This window comes from Erythrolamprus reginae, chromosome 2, assembly GCF_031021105.1.
Source record: "Erythrolamprus reginae isolate rEryReg1 chromosome 2, rEryReg1.hap1, whole genome shotgun sequence".
In the NCBI taxonomy this organism is placed as follows: domain Eukaryota; kingdom Metazoa; phylum Chordata; class Lepidosauria; order Squamata; family Dipsadidae; genus Erythrolamprus; species Erythrolamprus reginae.
This window is the reverse complement of record NC_091951.1, coordinates 200,784,867-200,809,174: the sequence shown is the minus strand read 5'-3', so window position 1 is coordinate 200,809,174 and position 24,308 is coordinate 200,784,867. Positions and strand designations below refer to the sequence as shown.

At 41.3% G+C, this 24,308-nt stretch overlaps 2 protein-coding genes across 7 annotated transcripts in view; one reads left to right on the top strand and one right to left on the bottom strand.

The window, feature by feature from the left end:
* PORCN (porcupine O-acyltransferase) overlaps nt 1–24,308 on the bottom strand; it is a 298,654-nt gene that overhangs the window by 29,107 nt on the left and 245,239 nt on the right. Inside the window, exons 1-3 of one of the 5 annotated variants that reach the window (XM_070741233.1) lie at nt 6,675–6,761; nt 2,830–2,974; nt 718–910 (exon numbers count right to left, since the gene is read on the bottom strand). In XM_070741233.1, the coding sequence (XP_070597334.1) occupies nt 718–910; nt 2,830–2,965 (329 nt within the window). In that variant the 5' untranslated portion in view covers nt 2,966–2,974; nt 6,675–6,761. Of the gene's footprint in view, nt 1–717; nt 911–2,829; nt 2,975–6,569; nt 6,762–24,308 lie in introns of those variants that run through there. The other 4 variants (XM_070741229.1, XM_070741232.1, XM_070741231.1 and 1 more) reach the window with 4 other exon arrangements.
* EBP (EBP cholestenol delta-isomerase) lies at nt 12,183–19,976 on the top strand. Of its 2 annotated transcripts, none has more exons than XM_070741236.1 (5): nt 12,183–12,329; nt 14,491–14,872; nt 16,559–16,595; nt 17,862–17,992; nt 18,181–19,976. In XM_070741236.1, exons 1-5 carry the CDS (start codon nt 12,204–12,206, stop codon nt 18,390–18,392), a joined length of 888 nt encoding a protein of 295 aa, XP_070597337.1. In that variant the 5' UTR covers nt 12,183–12,203; the 3' UTR covers nt 18,393–19,976. The 2 variants fall into 2 exon arrangements, with proteins under 2 accessions (XP_070597337.1, XP_070597338.1); XM_070741237.1 differs by lacking the exon at nt 12,183–12,329 and adding an exon at nt 12,829–12,928.

Below are 24,308 nucleotides of genomic sequence, written 5' to 3'. Positions count from 1 at the left end.
AAGAAACAGAATACACAACTTTATAAAAAATGCAGCTTGTGAATTTGGAAGGAGTTAAAATGGTAATGTATATATGGATGCTAAGAAATATTATAAGCTTATTGTATCTTAGCTTACTTGTTTAATAGTTTTATTTAGCTAAGCCTAACTTTTCTCCACCTGGCAATCTCTAAATATTTTGAATTATAATTCCATAATTCCCAGTCAGCATAACTAACGATACATTTAACACATCTGGAGGACACTAGTTGGCACAAAGATGGACAACTTAACCTACTATTCTCATCAATCTGGCCATCATAAATTATACACCTATGTATCAGCAACATAAGTCAACTCTGTTCCACCTTGACAATTATTGTCCTAGAGACTGATTTGAGAGCATCTTGTGGTTTGAGTGGGTTAAGTTTGCAAAAGTGACCCTCTTTCAAAACAAAAAATTAAAATTATTCAACTTATTTTTATTTGGACAAATGTAGGTAGTTTGGGTGGCCTCTACTCATGAAGTGGGTAAACTTCAGACAATGGGGCTGGCCAAATTAGGAAAAATACAGCACCACGTGCATTCTTGTAACCAGCCTCCAAGGCCTAAGGACACCTGTTTACCTTGTGCTCCCTTATGAAAATTGTTCCTCTTATTGGTCCAACATGTTATTAGCTAACCCTTTCCCCATGAATTGATCTTGGCCCTATCAGCCTCCCACATTCCTCACTTACCCCATAAGCAAATAGATGAGGATGGTGATGGAGAGCAGAACTCCACGCTGGGTTGAGTGGCGACACAGGAATAAAACCAGGTAGCACAAGAGGCTGAGGAGCACAACCCACACCATCTGCAGTTGAAAAAAGTGGTAGAGGGCATAGAAGCCACTGGCGACAGTGCTCAGGTGCTTAACATAGGACGGCAGAGCTGGAAAAGAAGAGGCAGGAGCATGGATGAGAGAAACAGAAGCGCACCGTGGCTGGCTTCACCCAACACACCTAGCCATACTATGGAATCTGTTGTGTGAGTGTTAGCATATGATCTCAACTATTGATGTTTGTGAATCAAAGCTTATTGCAGGGAAGGGCAATTTCTCCAGGACTGGAGACTTCAAATGCACCAAAGACAAATTCCTTGTGTGTCCAATCACACTTGGCCAATAAACCTATTCTATTCTATTCTATTCTATTCTATTCTATTCTATTCTAAACACCTGGACACCACAGAAGGTTTTCTGAGAGTAATAAAATACTATCACTGGAAAGATTCATCCATCTTTTTTCATGCTGTTTCTGGAAGGGTGGAAAGAGATGGTAATGTTCTTTGAAAGGCAAATAGTTTATAGTTCCACCCTTAAATAATCCTTTAGATCTTAAAAAAAAGTTATCCAATTATGCTGATGAAATTTCAAGTTATCAGGGGAATTAAAAGTGGAAATGGAAATATTTAGTCTCCTTCAGGCCACCGGTCATTCCCACTCGTACTGGGAAGGGGAGGGGGACCAGAAAAATAGTACTGTAGTGGGAAATCAATCAATATGACAGGGATTTTGGGAGGAGGAACAAGCTGTCCACCCCAGTTTATCACTGAATGTATTATGTGAACCCAGCCAATTATAACTTACTCAATAAACCAGTGTTTCCCAACCTTGGCAACTTGAAGATATCTGGACTTCAACTCCCAGAATTCCCCAGCCAGCATTTGCTGGCTGGGGAATTCTGGGAGTTGAAGTCCAAATATGTTCAAGTTGCCACGGTTGGGAAACACTGCAATAAACCACCATTTACTGTGACAAATAGACCTTCTAGAGAATGTAGACTTTATGCCAAGCAAATGAGGTCATGGTCTTTCCTTCCCCACTCAACTCCCTTATTCTCATGTTAACCTTAGGAAGCAACCTCTTCGGCCTTGCCAGACTGTGGGGAAACAGCCATAATTTTATAGCAGAAGGCAAGGCAGGCTGAGGGAACGAGGGCACCAGGAATAAATTGGAACTTGACCACTGTCTCAATTCTCCGGAGGCATTTCTGAAGCATTGCAAATGGTAGTTTTGGTTGGATTATTCCCTTTATATCATCTACAACAGTGATGGCGAACCTTTTTTCCCTCGGGTGCCGAAAGAGAGTGGGCATGTTCTATCGCGCATGTGCAAGTGCCAACACCCATAATTCAATGCCTGGGGAGGGCAAAAACAGCTTCCCCCAACCCCCAGAGGCCCTCTGGAGGCAGGAAACAGCCTGTTTCCCAACGTCTGTTTGGCCCAATAGGCTTGTGTTTCGCCCTCCCCAGACTCCAAAGGCATCTCTGGAGCTGGGGGAGGGTAAAAACGCCCACCCCCATCCCTCAGGAGGCTCTCTAGAAGCAAAAAATGCCCTCCAGGGCCTCTGTGCAAGCTAAAAATCAGCTGGCCAGCACACACATGCATGTTGGAGCTGAGCTAGGGCAACAGCTCATGTGCCAGCAGATATGGCTCATCCGTGACATACATAGGTTTGCCATCACTGATCTACAACTTACAGTACAAGGACTGCAACAGTGACTATGTAAGACAAATAGACAGAAACCAATAGGGTGCCTCCCAAAATATTAACTATCATCAGAAAACTTGAGCAGAACTGCTAAAAAAAACTATTAGCCTTTTTGAACATCAAACCCCAAAATGCTAGGGAATTCTTGGAAGTTTGGTATTCGGGTAAGTCAGCCATCAATAAATATCATATTTTTCAGATTATATATCCGCAACCAACATTCAGATTAAATGATTGCAATCAAACAACATTGAGCTGGAAACTAGCTAGCATAATTCAATTTTATCTCACATGTATACAAACTCAGCCCCTACTTACATAACCTCCATAGGAGACGGCAAGCTAGACACAAGAGCAGCAGAGTCCAAACCTGTTCGAAACCCTGCTGAGCAGTTGGCAGCACACAACTGCTCAACAGCTGCTGGTAAAACTCTTCCCGGGTAAAAGTAGCCATGGCCCCGACCTGGAAACAGAACGAGAGAGATGCAGAGCAAACCCATAAAGTTAGAGCTCTGGAGGCAAGTCAAGGTTATTCTGAAACATATATAAACTCAAACAATAAAATGTCTGGAGTGAGCTACACCAAGTCCTGTTCTTAAACTGGGATTATTGTAGTTGGAAGAACCTCTTTTTACTGGGCGAATAATTGAAGTTTCAAGACATGCTTACACAAAGATAAAAAGTGTGGCTAAAGAATACTTATGTGTTTTATTTAACCATAATCCGCAGTCTGCATTGGTTACCGATCAGTTTCCGGTCACAATTCAAAGTGTTGGTTATGACCTTTAAAGCCCTTCATGGCACCGGACCAGATTATCTCCGGGACCGCCTTCTGCTGCACGAATCCCAGTGACCGATTAGGTCCCACAGAGTGGGCCTTCTCCAGGTCCCGTCAACTAAACAATGTTGTTTGGTGGGACCCAGGGGAAGAGCCTTCTCTGTGGCGGCCCCGGCCCTCTAGAACCAACTCCCCCCAGAGATCAGAATTGCCCCCACTCTCCTTGCCTTTCGTAAGCTCCTTAAAACCCACCTCTGCCGCCAGGCATGGGGGAACTGAGATATTCTTTCTCCTGGGCCTCTACAGTGTATCTCTGGTTTTTATAATAAGGGTTTTTTAGTTGTTTTATAATTGGATTGCTACATATTGTTTTTATCACTGTTGTTAGCCACCCTGAGTCCACGAAGAGGGGCGCCATACAAATCAAATCAATAAACAAATAAATAAACAAACAAATAAATAATTTCCTTAAAGTCCACTTTCTGAGGCTCATACAACACATTGAACTATACAAAAACCAACCACATAAACTAGATTGATGTAACCTAATACCTGCAGTATGGTTAGGCCATTTTCTGGTTCAGTGCATGATATAAGCCCAGTTAATTAGCAGGCCCAGTACTTCTTGACATAAAACCCATTTAATCATATTTATCATCTCAGACACGTCTGCCATTTCAATGGCACGCTATAACCCAATGTTCTCTTCTGTAACTATTGTTTCCCTTTTGTTTTAGAATCATGGATTTGAAATAGCAGCATGGAAATCCAGGATAATGTATGTATGTATGTATGTATGTATGTATGTGTGTATGACACTACAAAATGTAGCTAAGCAGAGATGAGTTTGGAAAACATATAACTACAGCAGCAAAATCGTGTTTCTCGTAATTAACCTAACTATGGCTTGTTCAATCTGTCTCATTTTGTACACAACATATGCTGAACTATTAACTATGTAAGCTGAAATCAGAGAATATAATGAACTAGAGTGTGATTTGTATGTTTATGGTATTTTAATGATACAGTCCATCTTTGCTGCCCCAAGTTCTATGGAGGAAGAGACAAAGGTATAAATCAACTAAATAAATCCATAAACGTTACTGTATGAAAGTAAATTCTTCTAAACCCCATATAATTTGACTATTTCCACAGTACAGCTGAGCAAACTAAAGCTTCTACATTGATGCAAACTCTTTCTCCACCTTGTTACTTGGATTTAATTCTTATTTGTATACCCAGTTTAGGAATAAAAACATTTTCCAAAAGAGCTCCTTTAGGGGAACAGGAAGGCATCCTCATAATTAACTCAAGGTCAGTTACCAGTCACACAATAATAGCATAAATTCTTATTCTACTTCAGTTTTCCAAGGTTGAATTAACACTAAGCCTAGAAACATACAAGGTGGGTAGAAAAATGGGTAGTGGGAATTTGAACTCAATTTGTTGAAAATGCAAAAAACACAAGGCACCTCCTTTCACATATGATGGTTGTGTCCTGAAATGAAAAGACCAAGCTACACAAATGGATGCAGAAAATAATCAAAGTACCAATAGAATTTACACCAGAGCTCCTCCTCCTGGGAATATTCAAAAAAGAATATAACAAAAGTATTAAATGTTTAGTATTACATATTATTACCACTACAGTCAGGATAGTATTTACAGTCTTGGAAAAACCCAGAAATCCCTGAAGAAAGTATTATAATTAATAAAATTTACAAATGTGCTGAAATGGACAGATTTACAATACAATTATGGGGCCAAAAAGATTCGGACTATTACGAGACCTGGGAACAATGGTATCAATGGATTGAACATAGAAAAAAGAAAAGTAATAGCTAAAAAAGGTCCATAATACGTAAATATGTAAATACAAATGTGTTTGTAATAATGACGAAAGAAACAAGATTAAGCGTAATGTGCCTTATGCTTAAATAAAAATGGAACTATGTAACAATCCAATAAGAGATTGGACTGCCATTTGTCTGGGGCAGGGGTAGGCAAAGTTGGCTCCTCTATGACTTGTGGACTTCAACTCCCAGAATCAATCATGCTAGCTCAGGAATTCTGGGAGTTGAAGTCCACACATCATAGAAGAGCCAATTTTGCCTACCCCTGGTCTAAGGGTGATATAGGGTTCCTGCTATAGCAGGGGGTTGGACTAAATGACCTATAACAGTGATGGTGGACCTTTTTTTCCTTGGATGCAAAAAGAGCATATGAGCGCTATCGCACATGTGTGACTGCCCACCCCCATAATTCAATTCCTGGGGAGGGTGAAAACAACTCCCCCCACCTCCTGGAGGTCCTCTGGAGGGCCTGGTGAGCCTAGTAGGCTCGTGTTTTCGCTCTCTGTAGGCTTCCCTGAAGTCGGGGGGGGGAGGTAAAAACGTCCCCCCACCCCAGGCTCTCTGGAAGCCAAAAACACCCTCAGAGAGCCTCTGTGTAAGCCAAATATCAGCTGGCTGGCACACCCATGCACGATGGCAATGGCTCGCGTGCCAGCAGATATGGCTCTGCGTGCCACCTGTGGCACTTGTGCCATAGGTTCACCATCACTGACCTATAAAGTCCCTTTCCAACTCAAAGAAATAAATAAAATGTACAATTGCTCTAAGAATTATCTAAAAAAAAAAAGTTTAAAAAAATGGATATTGTGGAGTAATCCAGAGCAGCATTGCAATAGGGAGGAAGACATGGCTGGAATGGCCCATTTGCATTAAACCGTGATTTGGTTCACCATCGTAATTCAGAGTAACACCATACAGGAAGGAAAAGACCAATCAAAACCATTTTATGGTTAACACGAAGTAGGGACAGAAACCCTGCGGATTCGGTGGTCAGTGGTGTTTACAGGCAGGTACAGAGACAGGAAGGAAAGGCGGGAGCACACAGAATGGAGGAGGAGGGGAACGTGGCTTTCGAGACAAAAGGATCCGAAAGGGGAAAAAAATCAAACGAGCAACTCCAAAGTAATCCCTGGGCTTCTCGTTGCCTTTCTTAGACATTGTTTCCCCCCCCCAACCTGATTTTGCTTTCTCGCTGCAAAACCCCCACCCCACCCCCGCTTTCCTAAGAGCGCTATTCTTAAAGGGGGAAAGCGCTAATAATGCTGGGAATCCCATGGAAACTGGCGTCATCTCAGAGACAGAAAAATGGGGAATCCCTTCATTCGGAGACACAGATTGAGGAAGCCTACGTTGCATTGCAGGAGAGGGGGAGAACTCGGCGCCCTCTTATTGGGCTCGGCTCTGCTTCTCTCTCTCACCCAACTTGCCTTAATGCCTCTCATCCATCCCAGCACCGGCCCTCTAGCTCCAGGCCAGATGTTCCAGCGGCGTGCCCTAAAAAGAGGCAGGCGCGGCGTTAAGGGCTAACTCACCGATGCGTCTTTATTCGCGCCACCCTCTTTTCCCCCTGGAGCTGCGTGGATACCAGTCTCCCCCTCCCTCTTCTCCCCCCTCCCTCCGCGCCGCCCCCAACAGCTGGAAATCTGGGGGGGGAAGGAAGGAGAGGTAGGTAGGCGGTGGGGAAGGGGATGCGAGCGATCCCGTTTTGAAGTTGGAGGCGGGGTCGCTTGAAAACACCAATAAGGAGGTTGGTGAGGCAGAGTCCAAACCGCCGAACGGCCAATCGGATGGAAAAGAAGCCAAAGGGCAGCCAATGAGAAAAGGCGGGGCGAGAGAAGAAAGCAATTAGCCCGAATCCCCCCTCCCAACCCCTTGAGGAATGCAAGCCAGCTTGTCTGACCTGAGCTTCCTTTATGAAGGGTCGCGATGCGCGAACGTCCGTGGAAAGGAAAGCGCGGGAGCGTCTAGCAATAATAATAATAATAATAATAATAATAATAATAATAATAATAATAATAATAATAATAATAATTATTATTATTATTATTATTATTATTATTATTATTATTATTATTTTAACAAGGTTTTGTTCTGGAAAAACCTTCTCTGAAAGGGCGTTCCAGAAAACTGCCCTGTAGCATCCTCTTGGGAAAACTTCAATGGTGGCCTTTAAACCACCCGAAATATGTATGAAGTAATGTGGAAGGGTTGCTTAGCGGAGATCGGGTGGGGAAAATGGAGTCAGATCAGGAGTTGCACGCATAGCAGGTCTGCGTTGTTGCCAGAGGGTTTGTAATAAAAGCTTTAGATTGGCAAGAGTTGTCTGAATTCCTAAGGGCTTAGCAAGAGCATCCTGGTCAGCCACTTCTGAAGGTTTCTTCCGCTTCATTCCTTAATCCTGCCTCTTCCTGGGTTGTTGTTTGGGGTTTTTTTTGGTGGCATAGAAATATAGAAACATAGAAGACTGACGGCAGAAAAAGACCTCATGGTCCATCCAGTCTGCCCTTATACTATTTCCTGTATTTTATCTTAGGATGGATATATGTTTATCCCAGGCATGTTTACATTCAATTACTGTGGATTTATCAATCACGTCTGCTGGAAATCTGTTCCAAGCATCTATTATTCCAGGCACTGTTCCAGGCATGTGTTTGTTTTCCTATTTCTCTTGACGTACCCAGCGCTCGCTTTCACGCGACAATTTTATTGCATATTGATACACAGACCCTTTGGTTCTTTAATTTTCATTCTTCACAGGCAAATCATTGCAGTTCGACATTTCCATGTCTTGAAATTTCTTTAGCTCTTTTTCCATCTCTGTTCAATGCTAACTGTACACACATTTATCTATTTGCTCTACTTTCCATTGTTTATGTATAACATAATTATTTGCCCAATTTCCCCTAACTGATGTCTTAGTCTTTGATACCTTAATTTCCAGATCCAGGCTCATTGATGCTTCATATAGTGAAAGTATTGCTTGTAATAAATAATTCAGATTCTGTGCAGACAAAAATAGATTACCCTAGGGCAGTGATGGAGAACCTTTTTTTTTGCTTGGATGCCAAAAGGACGCATCATCATCATCATCATCATTATTATTATTATTTAGATTTGTATGCCGCCCCTCTCCAAGGACCCGGAGCGGCTCACAACAAGAAACAGTACAAATCCAATACTTAAAACAAATTAAAACCCTTAATATAAAAACAATCATACATCTGATACAGACCATACATAAAGCGGAAACGGCCCAGGGGAATCAATTTCCCCATGCCTGACGACAGAGGTGGGTTTTGAGGAGTTTGCGAAAGGCAAGGAGGGTGGGGGCAATCCTAATCTCCGGGTGGAGTTGATTCCAGAGGGTTGGGGTCGCCACAGAGAAGGCTCTTCCCCTAGGTCCCACCAGACGACATTGTTTCGTCGACGGGACCCGGAGAAGGCCAACTCTGTGGGACCTAACCGGCCGCTGGGATTCATGCAGCATTATGCCCACACCCATAATGAAATGCTCTTCCCCCATGCATGCACGTGGGGCTCACTGAAGGCTCTGGATTCTGTGGATGGCGAAAAAGGGATTCCAGCTTATTTTCTGCCTTCTGGAGGGTGAAGGGGAGGTTGTTTTTTGCTTTTCCCAGGCTTCAGTAAAACTTCAGGAGCCTGCGGATGGTGAAAAACAGGCCCAACCTGTTCAGAAACAAACTCCTGAAGCCTGGGAAGGGTGAACAATGGCCCAACTGTGAGTTTGTTTCTGAACTTCTGGTTGGGCCGTGGGGTCCATTTTTTGCCATCTACAGGTTCTGAAGGCTTTCCTGAAAGCTGGGAAAGAGAAAATGACAGCTTGTTCTTTCCTCCGGAAGGCTGAAAGTCAGCTGGCCAGCACACACGTGTCATAGTTTCGCCATCAGAGTCCTAGGGTAAAACCTGAAGCATTTAAAACCATCTGTAAATAAAAACATGCCTTGATAGCTAGAATTATAAATGAGTTTTGTTGTTTCTTTCATAGTGAGGCTTGAGTTATTTGACTGTTAAGATATGAAAAGCTGAAAAACCACATCCTTATTAGACAGTCTGAACCAGGCCACTATATGAATTATAGCAAGTTATTGTGATTATGGGTTCTTCAAATTTTCATTGTTTTAATGTTCATGCAAATTGGGGTGCACTTTGTCAGGCTTAGCTGATATTGGACAAAGCTAAAGAATGTTGAACTAGTCTGCTAGTAAAATTAGGGTTCTTAAAGAATGCTAACTGGGAAGTTGAACAAACAACAAAGTGACAAACCAATTTTTTATTGTTGCCATAAATAAACTTAATCTGCCACACGCTATCACATTTTATTGTATTTTTTTCTTCTAAGCCTCTACTCTTAAAGTATACATGCAAACAATATAAGGTGCATCCCCAGGCTCCGGAGGCTTTCCTCCAATCTCGAGGAGAGCGAAAACAGGTTTCTATGGTTCTGGAGGCCCTCTGGAAGGTGATGGGGGAATGCAGGGGGTCCTCACAGGCATATTAACCTCCTGATCAATGAATGTTTAGTATGTTTGGTTGAGTGAATGGTAATGAATTTTTAAAAAATTATATTAATTAATATATATTTAATTATATTTTTAGCTATATTAATTGGACTTTTAGATGTATTATTATGTTGTTCTGATATGTTGTGAGCCGCCCCGAGTCCTCGGATAGGGGCAGCATGCAAATCCAATAAATAAATAAACAAATAAACAAACAAACAAACAAACATAATATAATATAATATAAATAATAATACAAATAAACAAATAAACAAGCGGGGGGAAGCGTAGGGGTGTTGTTGTTGCATTATGGATGCCATCGCATGTGTGCTATCGCACATATTTATTTGTCAAAACATACAAGATAGCAGATATTGGTATGAACAAACAAAAGCAAAGTAGATACCGGTAAATTCGGCCAGTAGGACTATAACTCAAGGAAGGTAGGCATACACGTGCTTTTGGTGTGTGACGAGAAAAAGGTTAGCCATCATTACTCTAGTCTAAGCGTTACAATTATGTAAGACAGAGGTCTTCAAACTTGGCAACTTTAAGACTTGTGGACTTCAACTCCCAGTATTCTCCAGCCATCTATGCTGGCTGGATAATACTGGGAGTTGAAGTCCACAAGTCTTAAAGTTGCTGAGCTTGGGGACCCTTGGTGTAAGAGATGGCTGTGTTCTTTGGTGTGATGGGGAGAGTGAGGAAGTACAACACCTTGCACTATTACTTCTGATTAAGTTTATAACAGAACTGAGCTATGAGAGGTCTCTGAGAAATCAGGGCTGCTCCATTAATACAACCAGTAAGGTGTGCCTGTAACATGATGTTCGTCCATCAAGTTCGGAGAGGACATCTAATGTTCGGACATCTAATGTGGATTATTTATTGGCATGCTGATTATAAAAGTACAGCAAGAACATCTCATAGGCACTCTGGTAATCTATTTTCTGTTTTCCTCACTGGAGGAAGCAATTATTTTCTGTAAGGTTGAATTTGTTGCAATTTTGTTGAATTCACCTTTAAGGTGAATTTGTTCCCAGCTTCTCTAACCCACTTAGCTTGCAATCTCTCCCGCCACCTTATCCCCCATGTACCCATAGCTGGAGTCAGTGAAGGGCTACCAAAATTTTTACTACCACACTGTGGGCATGGCTTATGCAGGACATCCTGCTTTTTCCCCCAACATCTTTCAGTGCAAATTGGGTGCTCTGTGGTGGAGCTCCAATTTCGCTACCCCACTGCGTCCCACCCCCAGCTCCAGGCAGTAGCCCACCCCTGGCTGGAGTGTAGTGAAATAATGTAGAGGGAGTGAGTGACAGTCTTCCAATCTCCAGTGCATCACCTTTTATTAGCAGGCAATATAGGCTGATTGGAAACGCTTAGAAAATACGCTACTATCCCATGATCTGGATAATTGCAGTTTTTATCGCACTAGTTGGAGGCACAAGATGCTAAACCATGATAGAATAGAATAGAATAGAATTCTTTATTGGCCAACTGTGATTGGACAGACAAGGAATTGTCATAGGGGTCAAATAAGCAATGAGGAAACAATCAATATTAATAAAAATCTTAAGGATTCAAGCAACAAGTTACAGTCATAAAGTCATAAGTGGGAGGAAATGGGTGATAGGAATGACGAGAAAAAACTAGTAGTGATAGTAGTGCAGACAGTAAATAATTTGACAGTGTTGAGGGAATTATTTATTTAGCAGAGTGATGGCATTCGGGAAAAAACTATTCTTGTGTCTAGTTGTCTTGGTGTGCAGTGCTCTATAGCGACGTTTTGAGGGTAGCAGTTGAAAGAGTTTATGTCCAGGATGCGAGGGGTCAGTGCTCAAAATAAATAAAGGGAACACTTAAACAACACAATGTAACTCCAAGTAAAATCAAACCTCTATGAAATCAAACTGTCCATTTAGTAAGAAACACTGATTGACAATCAATTTCACATGCTGTTGTGCATATTTAAGATTGTAAAGAACAAAATATTCAATAAGAATACTTCATTCATTCACATCTAGGATGTTATTTGAGTGTTCCCTTTATTTTTTTCAGCAGTATATTTTCACAGCCCCTTTTGACTCGTGCATTTATTTAGCGTTATTTGACTCGTGCATGATTTATTTAGACATAACGTTTGTACATGTTGAAGAAAATTTGTTGGGATTTAAGTAACACATCGTTTCGTTGTGTGAATTAAAGTGGGCGATAGTTTATTGTGCGCCCAGCTATCGCAGCTTATTCAATAAACCGTGGCTACTCGAACTCGGAGTTATAATTCTTTGAGTAGATGGGCGACTAAAATATATAGGTATATTTGTTAGACAAACAGTAAGTGATGATACACTACGAATTAGACGAAGAGACGCGAGGAAGCGGTGAAAAGATAGCATGGACCCACATCGCCTCAGCCACCTTCCACCAATCGGGTTACCGGACTACTATGATGTCAGAACTTACGTTCCTATTAGTTGCGCGGGTAAAGCAAAAGGGAAAAAAACCCTCCTATAACAGCCCCCCGCTTTGTCTTAGGACATGTTGATTGGCTGGCGTGTCTGCCTGTTTTCATACCGAGCTGAGGATGCAAAGGGATTTATTGGGAGGATTCAGAAAAAAACAGATGAGAAGCATTTGGCGCAGAAGTTTTGCACGATAAATCGGGTAAGGATTTTGAGATGAAATTTTGGCTGTCTGACCTGAGTTAAGATTTCCTAGCCGATTTATAGAGTTTTCTACTGTTTCTCTTGTGATCAAAGGTTATATGGGATAAATGTTTAGGGCACAGCTGTATTATACCAGTGTTTGCCAACCTTGGCAACTTGAAGGTATTTGGACTTCAACTCCCAGAATTCCCCAGCCAGCGAATGCTGGCTGGGGAATTCTGGGAGTTGAAGTCCAGATATCTCCAAGTTGCCAAGGTTGGGGAACACTCTTATAGACTATGATCAAATATTATATGGGATACATATTGTGTTTAGGGGCACAGATCTTTTATAGACTGTATTTGCAAAGTACCTCATTACAGCCCGTATTTTGCTAGGGTTTTTTTTAAAATCCAAGGTCCTACCAAGACCTTCCTGCTGATTTGCTTTTGAGTCCCAGATTTCCCGCATTTAGAATAATGGGTGCAGTTTGAGTCTCAGGACGGAGGCAGCGGAGGCAAGAATCTTTTCCTGCAGACTTTAGCATTTGTTTGCTTTGCTAGTCGAGGAAAAACGTTACAATTGCGGGGAGCCAGGACAAGAAGATTGCCAAATCGGGTGTGGCAAATTAGTAACCATTTTCCCTTCCTTGCAAAAAAAAAGAAAAAAGGCTTTTCCTTCCTTGTCTCAAATTGGAACTGAAGGATAACTCTGGAGAAAATTAATATCAGCTGATAAAAAGATAAGGAACAAATATACCATTAGGTTTCTAACAGCGATTGAATTTGCTGTGCAAGGTTGCTACCAAGACAAAATGTCCACTTTGGGTGAATGGATGGCGCTGAATGTTGCTTTGAAGTTGTTTGGAAGATGGAAAGTAGTAACTCTCCCTCTGAACTGTGGCATTTGTAGGATGGTACACTTCAGAAGACTTTGCTTGGAGTCATTTCTCTCACTCTTTTTTTTTTTGCTTCCTGAAGGATTATGCTCCTTTTAGGGATCTTTGCTCCTTTGAAATCAATGCATCTATTGGAGTGATTTCTGTGAAAGGAGCAGCTCTACTGTGTAATGCAAATGTATTTAAATCCAGTGGCAGGCTATTGTATACACTTCTATTGTATAAAGACACTTAAAAGCTAAAGACATGCTATGACTTTTGGGTCTCTCTCTCTCTCTCTCTCTCTATTCTCTGCCTTACAAGGCCAAGGTTGCAAGTTCAAGTCCCAGTGAGGGTATGGCTAGCTGATGAGGCCAGAATAAGACTGAAATAGATCTATCCTAGTCTCTCTTAATTTTCAAATTCAGCAAAAACATGTGACATATATAAATTTATATATATATGTTTTCGTAGATTTTCACGGGTACAGGTATGACGGTCTTGGTATATTTGGGTTTCTTCCCGTGTAGGATTTGGAAATTTCTGGCGACGTTTCGACGAGGTCACACTCATCATCTTCAGGCTGGTGTTTCTGTCCTTGTTCTAAGGCGAACACTGCGAGACCTGAGCTGCCTTCCTTCTAGAAATACTGGTGGCTGGGTGTGGTTTGATGGCTCAGCAATTGCCTGCTGTGTAGAAACTTCCTGGTGTTCTGAGTTCGGGTTTTACCCTGTGTAATATACCCGTGAAAATCTACGAAAACAAATATATATATAGATATATATTGATATGTATATTATATATGTAAAGTGATCCCTCGTTTTTCGCGGGAGATACGTTCCAAGACCACCCGTGAAAAATGAACTTCCGTGAAGTAGAGGAAAGATATTTTTTTATGTACTTAACAAGTATTTGGACTTTTAAAACCCACCCTTTGCATTAAACAGTCATTCTATAAGGTTTCTCAGCTGCAACTACATGTGATATCCTACCAGTTTCTTTAATAGAGTACAGGAGTACTGTAGAAGAATTTTATGAATTTTTAATGGATTTAAAATTTTCAGTGGATGTAATGGATTTAAGCCTCCTTTGAAAACCTGTGAAGTAGTGAATCCGCAAAAGATGAACTGTGAAGTAGCGAGGGATTACTGTATAGACGTATGAAGGCACATGTTTATTTGTGTGCGTGTGTGTGTGTGTTCAGATTTTAACATAAGCTCTGTTTCTATTCTATTGGCTGTCAAGCCAAAAGACTCTCACGATATGTTGTGTTAACTACCGTAATTCTGTGTATTTAATGCAGGTGGATCATTTTCTTCCAGAAGCAGCCCTTGCCTTTTTTACTGGCTCAACTCATATTTTGTCAACCACTATGGTTCTAGAAGAAAAAACAGTTGTCTATCACCCATACTGGCCTCGGACTTTGGAACTTCAAAATTACGTCCCAAATGACCGACCCTTATGGCAGATCTTGACATTCTTATTCTCTACTTCAGGAATCATCTTGATACTGACTTGGTTTGTAGCAAGCTGGCGAAGCAAGACTTGGGGTCCTTTTGGAACTTGGCGCACCCTGATCATTTGCTGGTTTACCATTTGTGTTTTTATTCATGGCGTCATTGAAGGCTGGTTTAGCCTTTACCACATGGAAATCCCAGGGGATCAATCCTTTCTCTCACAGCTCTGTAAGATGTGTGTCTGTCTAGTTTCTGTCTCTTGATTTTTGGGGGGAAAATTGATGCAACAATAATTAATTTCTCCCTCACATGATTACCATTTACAATCTGCTGACAGCTTCCCCATTAACTATTGTTGGAAGGCAGCAATGAAAATTGCAAATGTCAGTTACTTGACAGCGGGATGCTGTGATATACAGTGTTCCCTCGATTTTCGCGGGGGATGCATTCCGAGACTGCCCGCGAAAGTTGAATTTCCACGAAGTAGAGATGCGGAAGTAAATACACTATTTTTGGCTATGAACAGGATCACAAGCCTTCCCTTAACACTTTAAACCCCTAAATTGCAATTTTCCATTCCTTAGCAACCATTCAGATTATTACTCACCATGTTTATTTATTAAAGTTTACTAAAAAAAATATTTATTAAAGGCAGACGAAAGTTTGGCGATGACATATGACGTCATCGGATGGGAAAAACCATGGTATAGGGAAAAAACCCGCAAAGTATTTTTTAATTAATATTTTTGAAAAACCGTGGTATAGACTTTCCGCGAAGTTCAAACCCGCGAAAATCGAGGGAACACTAATTCCAAACCGGATTCACATTTATCTGATCACAGGGTGGGTGTGATGGCCATAACTACAAGGACAGTTGTAAGTTCCTGTCATTCAGCACTGTTGTAACTTCAAACAGCCAGTGAATTAAGTGGGCATTAAATGAGGATTGCCTGCATCCCTATGGTTATTTTTGAGATAACACTATCCTGAGATCACTCCAGAAAGAGATTTACAAGCTCTCCAAGTCGATCAGTTTCTGTACCTGCAGATTGTTTTGTTTAATGTACCTTGGAAAGGCACCTATTACAATTATGCAATAGGAATGAAAGGGAAATGTAAGATGTGCAGATAAAAGTAAATTCAGCTGTTATAGCACTGGAATAGTTTAATGCTTCTGCTATGCTCTCCATATATAGCTCTTTCACTTGTTCTGTGCATGTAGAGCTACTGATTCTTAATAGCTCATAAGCAAAAGGCCCACATATAAAAAATATGAAGAGAAAACAGAAATAATGGACACAAATATGTTTTCAATTATAGTTATTCTTAAGGAACCTGTGTTAAAGGCTACATGCTCGGGCTGTGGGATACAATGGGATGTAAAAAGGTACACCACCACACTAAAACCACCTCCTTCAAATTCAGCAACTATATTTGAATTAAACAGTGTTTGATTCTTGCCAGTATCATCAAAACTGCAAGAAGTTAAACTATTATCTTTCCTAAGATCAAATATTTGCATCACCTAATATTTGCATTTCTTAAAATCAATTAACTTGCATTACCAAAAAGCATGGTTTTAGGCTAGTAAAGCCCGCTTGTATTTAGAAAGTTTTATTGGCATGATAGCATTCATGTGGTCTGTATAATCTCGCATTCATTATATGTTCTGTCTTCTAGAATAGGAATTACTGGAAACGTCAGAAAAATGTGTTTGGTTTAAAGAGTTGGAGACAGGCATCAATTTTGTGCCTCTGGGTGTTCTAAGCATCTATTTGCCTTTGTATCTAAAGTGCTGCACAATCATATTAGTTATAATGAATATTTAAGAAAAATACATGGAAATTCATAAAGCTACCACTATTCCTATTTATTTCTTTTTCTATTCATTTCTCCTTACTTTGTATCTTCCAGGGAAGGAATATTCCAAAGGTGACAGCAGATATATCACGTAAGTATTAATTTGAAATGACAGGCAAAGGTCTGTATATTTCGGCAAAGATCCAGCACTAAGCAATTTGAACAAAGAACTTGATTTGAGTGGAGGGATAGGGAAAGAATGACTTGACACAATGCAAACATAAATACAGCTGAGATCGTCAACATTTTTGCATGAGTTCTTTAATATATTTCTTGATGCCAAGGCAATTCTTTAATAAACAGAGTACAACAAAATTAAAAGAACTCCTGCATTTCTTCTTAAGGATCCTAATCTGTTAGGTTTCTAAATTATTTTAGAAAAAAAAATGAATTTTATTCATGGTTTAAAAGAGCACATCAGGGAATTAAATTTGTTTTCCAATCTCATATTTATGAACATTTGAGAGGCGTATTATCAGTGGGGTTCCCCCTTCTCAGTGGAAGATCTGGTTGTTAGTGAGCCATTTTATCAGCAAGGGATGGCTAAATTCTATTCTTGCCATTTTATTTTTCATTTATTTTTTTCTATTTTCCCCTCAGCCAGAGGTGGGCTGCTAAGGTGGAACGGTGATGTGTGCTCACCCCCGTGGCTCTGAGTGCTAGCGGAGTCCAGCGCAATTGCGCTACTACACCTGGGCAGGTAGCAAAATTGTGTGCAGACATGAAGGGGCACCCCTGCATGTTCATGCACAATTTTTCTATCTGCCCAGGTGCAATAGCATAATTGCACTGGACTCCGCTAGCACTCAGGGCCACGGGGGCGAGCATATGTCACCGTTCCACCTCTGCCCTTAGCCATAGTAACTCAGACTGGGAAAATAAAATGGGCAAGGCTTGAATAGAAAGAACTTGTACCAGTTTACCTTCCTCATTTGCATCAAATTCTGCAGTTTTGCCTAAGATGGGTTTATTTTTTTATATGTTGCAAGCCGCCCCGAGCCCTCATAGAGGGGAAGCACATAAATCCAATAAGCTTATTTTATCTTTGTGTATTTTTATGCATCAGAGAAACCAGAATGTCATTTAATTGGGTTAGCTCAGCAAGAGTACAGTTTCTAAGCTTTTATTCATGGTTCAAAATAATGTGCGTTCCATTTTCTACTTCATCAAATAAAATGAAGTATTTTCCTAAATTGGCTATCTGTCTGTCTGTCTGTCTGTCTGTCTGTCTGTCTGTCTGTCTGTCTGTCTGTCTTTCCCTCCATCATCTCTTCTTTCCCCCCCTCTAATTTGAAAGTAGCGAACTGTAAAAAAGTTGGGATGTTTTGAGACGTCAATTTCATTTTTGTACCTGCAGATCAGATAATGTCATAGTTTGCGTGGAAACCATCACTGCCTGTTTTTGGTGTCCCCTCAGTCTTTGGACTGTAGTTGCATTCCTTTCACGCCAGTCCCATCGATATGTACTACAGCTAGTAGTATCTCTAGGTAGGTATGCAAGGCAGGGAGGGAGGTATGTCAGGGTATGTAAATGTTAGTGCAATCTTTCAAAAGAAATTAATTTAATATTGTTATTCTTGATTAATATTCCATGCACCTAGCTGCATTTCTTATTTGGCTTGTCCATTTCTGATCTTTTCTTCCTAATCAGCTATGTTGTCTGTCTCTAACCATAGGTCAACTATATGGAGACATTCTGTACTTCTACACTGAATACCGCGACGGCTTTCGACATAGTGAGATGTGGCACCCTATGTATTTCTGGTTTTACTTTGTCTTCATGAATGGTCTATGGATTATTATTCCCTCTCTTCTCATCTGGGACGCTTGGAAGCACCTTAGTGCTTGCCAGAGAATAATGGACGCTACCAAGGTCAAGAAACATTGAGGTCTTACACAGGAGGTCATACTTGGCGGTACTTCCAGCCATTCAGAGGTTGACCTTGTACTCCTCACATTTTCAGTTGTTATATTGAATTGATGGACAAACACCACCATTGATGGTGGTCATTCTCTTCTTTTTCTTTAAATATTCTTAGGTCTTAAACTATGAGCTTAAAATTAAGACTGCGGTTTTATCTTCATGACGGGTATTTTTTTAGATCAGGAAGTTTTATTTTTAAATAAATGTCATTAGGATCAAATGACTGAGCTAACACTAGTCAGTATTGAACTGAGCCCTACCATATAGCAGTGATGGCAAACCTAGGCACATGTGCCACAAGTGGCACATGGAGCCATATCGGTGGGCATGCAAGCTCAGGTCGGGCACGCTGCAGTTGATTTTTGGGCCTTCTGGGCCCACTGGGAGTTGGGAAACAGGAGGCAGTGGGGAAGGCCAGTTTTTTGCTCTCTCCAAGCTCCGGAGCCTTTCTATGAGGGCGGAAATGGTCTTCCTCCTACCCCAAGGCCCTCTGAAAGCCAGAAGTGACCTGTTTGCCAACCTCCGGAAATTGGGAAATGAGCCATTTTTGGCCTCTGGGAGGGTGAGGGAAGGCCATTTTTGCCCTCCTCAGGCTCCTAGAAAGGCTCTGGAGTTTGGGAAGAGCAAAAAACCTGGACTTCCGGTCCAACAGGAAGTTGACAAATGGACAAATTTCTGCCTCCCGGTGGGTGGGGAAGGCCGTTTTTGCCCTTCTCAGGCTGCTAGAAAGGCTCTGACCTCTGGAGAGAGCGAAAAACGGGAATGCCATCATGTGCTGGGAGTGGGGGAAGTCACATGTGCATGTATGGGGCCACATAGAATTATGGGTGTGGGCATGCGGTGACACCCTCTCTCCCATGTTCCCCCACCTTTTGGCACGTGAAACAAAAAAGGTTCACCATCATGGCCATATAGCTTTGTTTCCCTTGATAACCTGTAGCTGTGATCACTTAAGCCTGCAATGAGAGTCCCATATCTAGCATTCCTAAAACTGAAGTACTGTATACAGGTTATGCAGGCACCAATCTTCTTATTCGCTGATCAAATATAAGGTAGCATTAGAGGGGTTCACAACTTGCTTCTGTCCATGTAAAGTGATTCAGCTACTTGCCTTGAAGCTTTTTTGTTGTTTCCCAGTAGAACAGTCAGTGAATGTCTTAAACTGGGGAATAGTACTTGACAACTGTCTCTCAAGAATACTTTTGAGACAGAGCAAAGAGAGAGCTGTTAGACCTGAGCTTTGTTTCTAAGGAACTGATGGAGTAGATTTTTAAGAATGTAATGGAAGCGAATAAAATATATTATGATATTAACACTCATTTTTACTAATAGCTTTCTTTTTCTTTTTTCTTAACTCGTTATTTTTTCAACTGCTTTGGAATTCTGTGTCTGTAGCAAAAAAAAACCTAGCTTAAATATTTGTGTATAAGTAGACGGATCGGTTACTTTGGGGCAACTATTTTCTAAACAAAGTGTATCACTGTATCCCAAGCTTTGTTCCCTTGAGTGCCCTCTGTACAACAGTAAACTCTTATTTGTAAACTAAAATGTGACATTTTAATAAGCAATCTGAATGTTGTATGGATTGGGTGAGACTTCAAAGAAAATAAGAACACCGTGATGAAAATTTTCTCTAAATTACTCTATACCAGTGGTTCTCAACCTGTGGGTCGTGACCCCGGCGGGGGTCGAATGACCAAAACACAGGGGTCGCATAATGCAGCGTTTTTCAACCATGGTCAGACATGGTCAGGTGTGCGGCGAAGAAGGAAGCTCAGGTTCCGATCTCGCAACTTTGCACCTTCCAAGTTTTCCAGCAGCTACAGCACCCCGCCTGGCTGGAGCTTCCCTGGCAGTTTTCCTCGTTTTAAATGCGCACGCGCTCCCCATCCCCCTGCCAGCTGCAGGCGCCTGCCCGATGACCACCTGGGGGTGGGGAACACAGATCCACGCCCTGCGAGCTGCTAGCACCGGCCCGATGACCCGAAAGGGAGAGAGATAGAGGGAGAAAGAGAATGAGGGGAGGAGAAAGAGAGAGAGAAAGAGAGAGAGAGAGAGCAACAGACAGAGCAACAGACAGAGAGCGAGAGAGAAATAGAGAGGGTGAGAGAAAGAAAAACAGATTGAGAAAGAGAGAGAGAAAGGGAGAGAGAAAGAAAGTGCACGCGAAAGAAAGAAAAAGCGTGCAAGAGAAAGTGTGTGTGTGAGAGAGAAAGAGAAAGAGAGAAAGCAAGAGAGAGAGAGACAGACAGAGAGAGAGAAAGAGGAGGAGAAAGCGAGAGAGAAAGAAAGTAAGTGAAAGAGAGAGAGGGAGGGGGAGAGAGAAAGAGAAAGGAAGCAAGGGAGAGAGAAAGAAAGCAAGAGAAAGAGAGAAAGCAAGAGAGAGAAAAGGAGATGAAGTGTGTTTGTGAGAGAGAAATGAGAGAAAAAAGGGGAGAAAAAAGAGAAATGAGAAAATGATTGAGGCAGAGAATGAGAGGAAAGAGAGAGAGGAAAAAAAGAGAGAAGTGACTCTTGATTTAAACTTCAATCATATGATAAAAAGCACCCAAAGAATAAGAGAGAAAAAAACCCAGCCCTCACCTGTTTTTGGAAAGAATAAGAGAGAAAAACCCCCAGCCCTCACCTGTTTTTGGAAATAGTTCAAGAATTTTTGTGATTAATCACTATGTTTAAATTATATTGGATTTGCAGCAATGCGAATAGATAATGGGTGAGATCATCCAAGAGCATGGGGTGAGGTATCATCAGTATGCTGATGATACCCAGCTTTACATCTCCACCCCATGTCCAGTCAACGAAGCAGTGGAAGTGATGTGCCGGTGTCTGGAGGCTGTTGGGGCCTGGATGGGTGTCAACAGACTCAAACTCAACCCGGATAAGGTGGAGTGGCTGTGGGTTTTGCCTCCCAAGGACAATTCAATCTGTCCATCACCCTGGGGGGGGAATTATTGACCCCCTCAGAGGGTCCGCAACTTGGGTGTCCTCGATCCACAGCTCACATTAGAGAAACATCTTTCAGCTGCGGTGAGGGGGGCATTTGCACAGGTTCGCCTGGTGCGCCAGTTGCGGCCCTATTTGGACCCGGAGTCACTGCTCACAGTCACTCATGCCCTCATCACCTCGAGGTTCGACTACTGTAATAGTCTCTACATGGGGCTACCTTTGAAGAGTGTTCGGAAACTTCAGATCGTGCAGAATGCAGCTGCGAGAGCAATCATGGGCTTTCCCAAATATGCCCATGTTACTCCAACACTCCGCAGTCTGCATTGGTTGCCGATCAGTTTCCGGTCACAATTCAAAGTGTTGGTTATGACCTATAAAGCCCTTCATGGTACCGGACCAGATTATCTACGAGACCGCCTTCTGCCGCATGAATCCCAGTGACCGGTTAGGTCTCACAGAGTTGGTCTTCTCCGGGTCCTGTCGACTAAACAATGCTGTCTGGCGGGACCCAGGGGAAGAGCCTTCTCTGGCGGCTCCAACCCTCTGGAATCAGCTCCCCCCTGAGATTAGGATTGCCCCCAGCCTCTTTGCCTTTCGTAAACTCCTCAAAACCCATCTCTGTCGTCAAGCTTGGGGGAACGGAGACATTTCCCCCTTGCCTATGTAGTTTCTGTGCACAATGTCCATGGAGAGGGGCGGCATACAAATAAATAAATAAGTAAATAAATAAATGACTGTATGTATGCTTTTATTTACTGGGGGTTTTCTTTTAGATTTTTATATGTATAATTGCTAGTTTAGATTCTAATTATTAGATTTGTCATTACGTATTGTTTTTATCACTGTTGTGAGCCACCCCGAGTCTACGGACGGGGTGGCATACAAATCTAATAAATAATAATAATAATAATAATAATAATAATAATAATGCAAATCAGGTATTTACATTTTGAATCATAATTGTAGCAAAATTACAGTTTTGAAGTAGCCACCAAAATTATTTTTTGGATTGGGGTCACCGCAACATGGGGAACTGTATTGTGGGGTCACGGCATTAGAAAGGTTGAGAACCACTGCTCTATACTGTAGAATATTTTATTTCCTGTTAGTTGTTTAAAATGTAACCAGACTGTAAATACGAGGGGGTGATTTTAACTGTAAAATTTCATCTTCAAGAACTTTCAATTTTTTTCTTGTGGAAGAAAAGCATTGAGCTATGGTGGCACAGTGCAGGGCTAACTCACTTCTCACTCCAGGAATTCGAATTTCATCAGTTCATGGTTGACTCAGCCTTCCATCCTTCCGAGGTTGGTAAAATGAAGACCCAGATTGTTGGGGGCAGTATGTTGACTCTGAAAACCACTTAGAAAGGGCTATAAAGCACTGTGAAGCAGTACATAAATCTAAGCACTATTATTATTGCTGTATGAGCACAGTAGATTAATTAGGATATCTCTTTTTCACTGGAATCCAGATGTCTAAATTATTAAATTTTGGGTTTGCAATGTGCTATAGTGAATATAATAATTCCAGGATCTTGTTGTGTTAATGATTGTTGACACTGTTTTTTTAGAACAGAAGGCAAGTGAAACTATTAGAAGACCAATTTATAGAATCTGAGACTGTAACATAGGCTGAGTAAGTTTATTGTAATAATCAAGTGCAGGTGAAGGGTATTTCCTCTCTGAAAATGAAATATATATATGTACAAAGCAGCAAAGTTTAAATAAAAGTCTTGGGTTTTTATAATTTTCTCAATCCTTCTGAAAAAGAACACTTTAAAATGTGGTAAAGCCAGTAAGAATTTAAAAATGTATTTATGAAAAAGTTTCATGTTTTCTAAATTAATTGTTCCTTTTGAAAAAGGAAAGAATGTGTCCAAACTTATTTTTAGGTATGGCTGAATACCTAGGTACAGAAGCATACTTCTCAGGACACACCTGGCCATCAATCATATCAACCATCCCAATCATGTGCTAATTTACAAGTTTTATAACTGACGTGTAATGCTTTAGATTTCTTCCTCTTAACATCTACCTAAAATGCTGGGTAAGGTCATTCTATAGCACATGATGCAATATGATCAATACTGGTAAGTAGGGGGTGCTGTTTTGGAACTGACCCAATGACTAAAGGCTGAAGGGGTCTTGAAAAGGAGGAACAAGCTCCACTTCTAATTTTTGGAGCAGTGTTTTTGGGTAATTGCCTCCCCTTGATATAAACATTTTTTTTTAATCGATAAAGTGGCGGTTTTCATTCTCTTGCTGAAGTTTCCCCCCCCCAACCCCCCCACCACCAAAGCAACCAAGATTGATAAGTACCATACATGCACATCAATGTTCTTGGAGTGCGTACATTTTTGATTTTGCATGTCACTCTTATTTTGACTTACCAAATCCCCCAAACTAAAATGATTAAAATGTGTTGTAGTTTTGCTATTCAACAAATAAACAGTTCCAGTACTCTGGGTGATAGCAAAAATGCTTAATTGAAAATGGTTGGGAAAGATTGTTGAATATATGGCAGTCAGTTTCTTCAAACACATTCTTGGTTACTATTTAAACGACTCTGCAAGTTTGTATTACCGTGGTTTGGTCCATCTTCTTGGGCATAGGGTGATAAAATGTACCGTACTTGAAGGACAGGCATATTATCCATTATTTGTAAGCAATCTATATGTGATTCCTTCCCATCTACGTTGACCCTTCAGTTCCAAGAATTCACAACTCTCATGATTTCAGGGGCTTAGAGGGCACAAGACTGGAGAAAGCAAATTATTTCTGATCCAATCTGACCAGTTAGGGCAGGGGTGGGAAACTATGGCCCCCTTTATGACAGTAGGGCTGGCTCAGAAGTTCTGGGAGTTGAAGTCCACAGGTCATAAAGAGGCCATAGTTCCCCACCTCTGACTTAGGGAGTCTTGAATTAGAAAAA